Below are 4,260 nucleotides of genomic sequence, written 5' to 3'. Positions count from 1 at the left end.
AAAACAAAAAAAGGCCCCCCCCCCTGGTTTCTGTTACTTGTTTTAAATCAAAAAAAGGTCGGAAAAAAGTACGGAAAGCCTGGCTGCTCTAAATTTGAAATGATTCTGCGATAATCTTCGATATAAGATACGCGAGCAGAACGTATGTCTGAGCCAGGGCTGTGAACTATGGGTTTATGGTGCGTAGACTCTTTTAATAATTTATGAAGGACTGTAAAGGGGTGATTTCCCTCATCTGCGATAACATTGATTGGGGGATTTTTTCCGGTCCTATAGTTGTACTTGGAATTTTATGGGCAGGTTTTAACTTTTTATTCGGGGGAAATTGTGAGTTAGATACTGATCTACTCATGACTGACGTTTTTGACGTCCTGCTGGTTCCTTTGATTGAGGTGACCGAGAATTGGCCACTGTGAACGCTATCTGAAGAGTTAATTCCTTAGATTCCTTAGTGGGAGCAGTGGTATGGCGCAACGTAGTTGGGGATACACAGACGATTCCTGCGTTTTGCCGACTGGATGCAACAATCAGCTTTAGTCCACACTACAGTTTGTGTCCATTGAGGCGCTCTTTTTTTTTTCTTTATTGATCATATAACAAATTTTTTAATTTACAACAGGTATACATTCATACGATATTGTCTATTCTTATAACAGATTTAGGTGTCTAGTTCGATTTATCGAACGCGGCCTACTTGTTCATATTTTTGTGCTTTTGCGAATCATAATACTGTTTGGGTAAAAATTTTTCCATCAAAAACCCACTAGATATATACATTTTGAGCTTAAACCTAGGGACTAGAACTTACAAACTATGATGCTGAGGTGACGCATTTGACCTATTTATAAATATATGATATGGCATTTTATATTTCATAGTAAACGGTGCTTCGTTCTTTTTAAGTAGTTTCGCCTCCTGCATATCAGGTACATTATGTATTTGATTTTCATAGGCATTTTTTGCCCTATCATATATCTCTGTTTTTATAGAAGGCATATTGAGTTAACTATAGAGATTAATATTTCTCTCTCTAGGTTTTGCATCAGCTATCATCCTAATACATTTGTTTTGTACTCTCTGTATCTTAAGTATATTACTTTTAGTTGTATTGCTCCAGATTGGTGCCGCGTAAAGCATCAGTGCTTTAATAATGACATTGTACAAAATGGTTTTGTTTTTAATACTAGGTTTACTTATTCTACAGATCAGACAATATAATATACCTATCATTTTGGTCACTTTTCCTTTAATCGCTTTTACATGTGCAGTAATGCTCAGTCTATAATGCATTATTATGCCAAGGTATAACACTTGTAACCTTGGTTCAATAATTTTATCACCCTTAATGAATTCTAGTATTTTTTCATTCTTATCTTTGCGCTTGAAAATAATTAATTGAGTCTTATCAACATTAATTTTAAGTTTCCATTTGTCAAAAAATTCCTTAACAACGTTTGCATATTTCTGCAGTCTAACTACCGCCAGTCTTTTGCTCATTGACGCTGTGTATGCAGCCGTATCGTCTGCAAATAATGAAAGTAGCACACCTATCATTCGTGGTACATCATTTATATAGAAAATAAATAGGATTGGACCCAGAATTGAACCTTGCGGTACTCCTGCAACGGTATTTCTTTTTGGTCTAAAACAAAACTGTTCCGGAATTAGTATTTTATTTTTTTCTTCAAAACTGCTTATCCTATTATATATAATTTTCTCGAATAATTTGCCTAGAGTAGGCGAAAGACTAATTGGTCTATAACTTGCAGGGAAAAGTTTGTCCTTTCCTGCCTTATGAAACGGAAGAACATTCGCAATTTTCCAGTTCTCTGGGAAGTATGACAACATCAGGCACGAATTAAAGATATATGTTAGTTGTACAAAGACTTTTTTCGGCAAATTTTTTAAAACAATATTTTGTATCCCATTCAGGCCTGGAGTCTTTCCGGATCCTGTGCTGAGTATTGCTTTCTTAATTTCGCTCGGCCTAACCAGTTCTATATCCTCTTTATTAATTATTTCGTTTTGAACCCGTTTATATTCAGCGTTGACCAACCTCTCGGTGTCATCGTCCTCTAAGTTATCCGTTAAATGATGGACCTTCTCATAGTGCTCTGCCAGTGCATTTGCTTTATCATTATCCTCCACCGCTAGACCTCTAGGCCCATGCAGTGTAGGCGTATAATTTTTATTTTTACTTGTTAAGCATTTTGACCTTCTACACTGCGTAGCACGTCTTGTATTTTTGAACACTTCCCAGTATATTCGTACTGAGCACACATATCTGATACTCCTCACTTTTTGCATGTCCGTATCCGCTCTGAACACCACCAAAAAATTTGGGTGGTACACTTTTGAACTAATCACTTTTTAACTTTTCTGCTCCGGTTTACGACTTTTTAATAGAGTCACTTGTGTGCATCCTACGTCCTGGGCCATCATCTCGTCGTAGATGTCTCCCAATTGTATGTTTGGTAGTCCTTTAAGAACCAAATGTTTTTGTTTCTGGCCCTTGAAGCCATGGGTAAAGTATGTAGCTCCTTCCTTGTCTAGTTCCCGTTTTACCGCATTGTAGTCCTCTAATGTGTCCGTGCGAACTGAAAGACCTTCCTTCGTGATTGCCACTTTTACGTTTTTGCTGATTGTATAGCCTTTAATTTTCTTGATCGTCTCCGCATAATCTGTAATAGCCCTTGTGATAACAATGGGCGGTATATTTATCTTCTTTGCTTTCGCGTCACTTGTTTCGTTTTCGTCATTAACGCTCTCTTCGGCACTTTCGTCATCCATATCTGAATATTCTCCGTTTTTACGTTTAAGAGTCTCTTCCTCATTCTCCGAGAGTGCTTGAAACCGATTGGCGGTAGGAACCGGTTCTCCGGATATTCTTGACCGTTTACTGCTCCTCATTTTCACCTTAGTGCAATCAATTCATATACAATTCAATTCCAAATTGATATGAATGAGCATGATGAATTGCTAATAATTTACTAATACTTAAGGCGCTCTTCCCATCGTATAGCTTTCAGCACGGTTTTCGCAAACGTCATGAAACAGCCCATCAACTTCTCCGTGTCTCCGAGTACATTGCCGAAAATCTCAACAAAGGTAGGCACACAGCCATGCTTCTTTTAGACTGCAAACAAGCCTTTGATAGAGTTTGGCATGATGGCCTTATCTACAAACTCATCAAGCTAAAATTTCCCCACTATCTTATCGGTTTAACTAAATCCTTTCTCTCGAACAGGAGTTTCAGAGCTCGCGTTGGGAAATCCTTATCGGACTCCCAACCTATCACCTCCGGTGTCCCTCAGGGCTCCAAACTCTCTACCTCTCTCTTCAACCTATTTTGCTACGACATACCTGCTGATGAGAAAATAGTCACGGTCCAATACGCTGACGATGTTGGTTTTCTCCATTCCTCCCAGGTCATCAGTCATTGCTCCTCCAGTCTAAATAGATTCACTCCAATAGTTATCGACTGGTACTACAGATGGAGATTTAAAATCAACAAGCCAAAATCTGAAGCTGTTTTCTTTTCTCGACACCAGCGCAAACCCCCTAAACTCTTTGTAAACTCTTTCTCTATTGAATGGAGTGCCTCCGCAAAATATCTCGGCGTCATTTTTGACAAAAGACTCACTTGGTCGAAACTAATCCACGCTACACGCAACAAAGCCAATGGGGCCTTTATTTTACTAAAACCCTTCTTCAATAATCCTACAGTTTCTCGAGCCACCAAAGCTCGTGCCTTTAACGCTATAATTAGAAGCATTTGTACCTACGCGATTCATATCTGGGGCTCTGCCACCCCAAATCGTCTTTCTAAATTAAATAGCACTTAAATGCGCCTTCTCCGCTCCGCTTTAAACATTTCTTGGTTCATCTGCAACAAACAAATCCTCTCGGAAACCAAGTTTCCTTCCATCATCGATGCAGCTCGCACTCACGCAGCAAACCTTCGTTTCTCAGTGGCCAGTCATCCAAACCCCAGCATCAATTCACTCGCAAATTATGCGAGTAAAACTTCCGACCGTTTTAGAAGGCCCTGTCTTCTAGTCTCGCCGCCCTAATTTAACTCACCCATCTTTCTCTCTCCATGTTTCGCTTCATGCGCGAGTGTCCTTACAGTACTAACTGCTTGGACCACCAAATTTGTATTGTAAAAATCTTTATTTGTTCTTTAATATTTTTGTACAGAAAGATAATGCTAATATGTACAAAAGTCTTCAATACTGTAGGTACCTATTTCTCTACAAG

General features: G+C 38.8%; 1 protein-coding gene across 1 annotated transcript in view; it reads left to right on the top strand.

Moving 5' to 3' along the window:
• Positions 1–2,324: 2,324 nt before the first annotated feature.
• Positions 2,325–4,260, top strand: part of LOC117179182 (histone H2B-like) — a gene marked incomplete at its 5' end in the record, with an annotated part of 5,266 nt that continues 3,330 nt past the window's right edge. Inside the window, one exon of the mRNA XM_033370917.1 lies at positions 2,325–2,343. Coding sequence (XP_033226808.1) covers positions 2,325–2,343 — 19 coding nt within the window. The remainder of the gene's footprint in view (positions 2,344–4,260) is intronic.

The sequence above is a fragment of the Belonocnema kinseyi genome, chromosome 1 (assembly GCF_010883055.1).
Source record: "Belonocnema kinseyi isolate 2016_QV_RU_SX_M_011 chromosome 1, B_treatae_v1, whole genome shotgun sequence".
NCBI classification, from domain to species: Eukaryota; Metazoa; Arthropoda; class Insecta; order Hymenoptera; family Cynipidae; genus Belonocnema; species Belonocnema kinseyi.
This window is presented reverse-complemented; position numbering and strand designations above follow the sequence as displayed.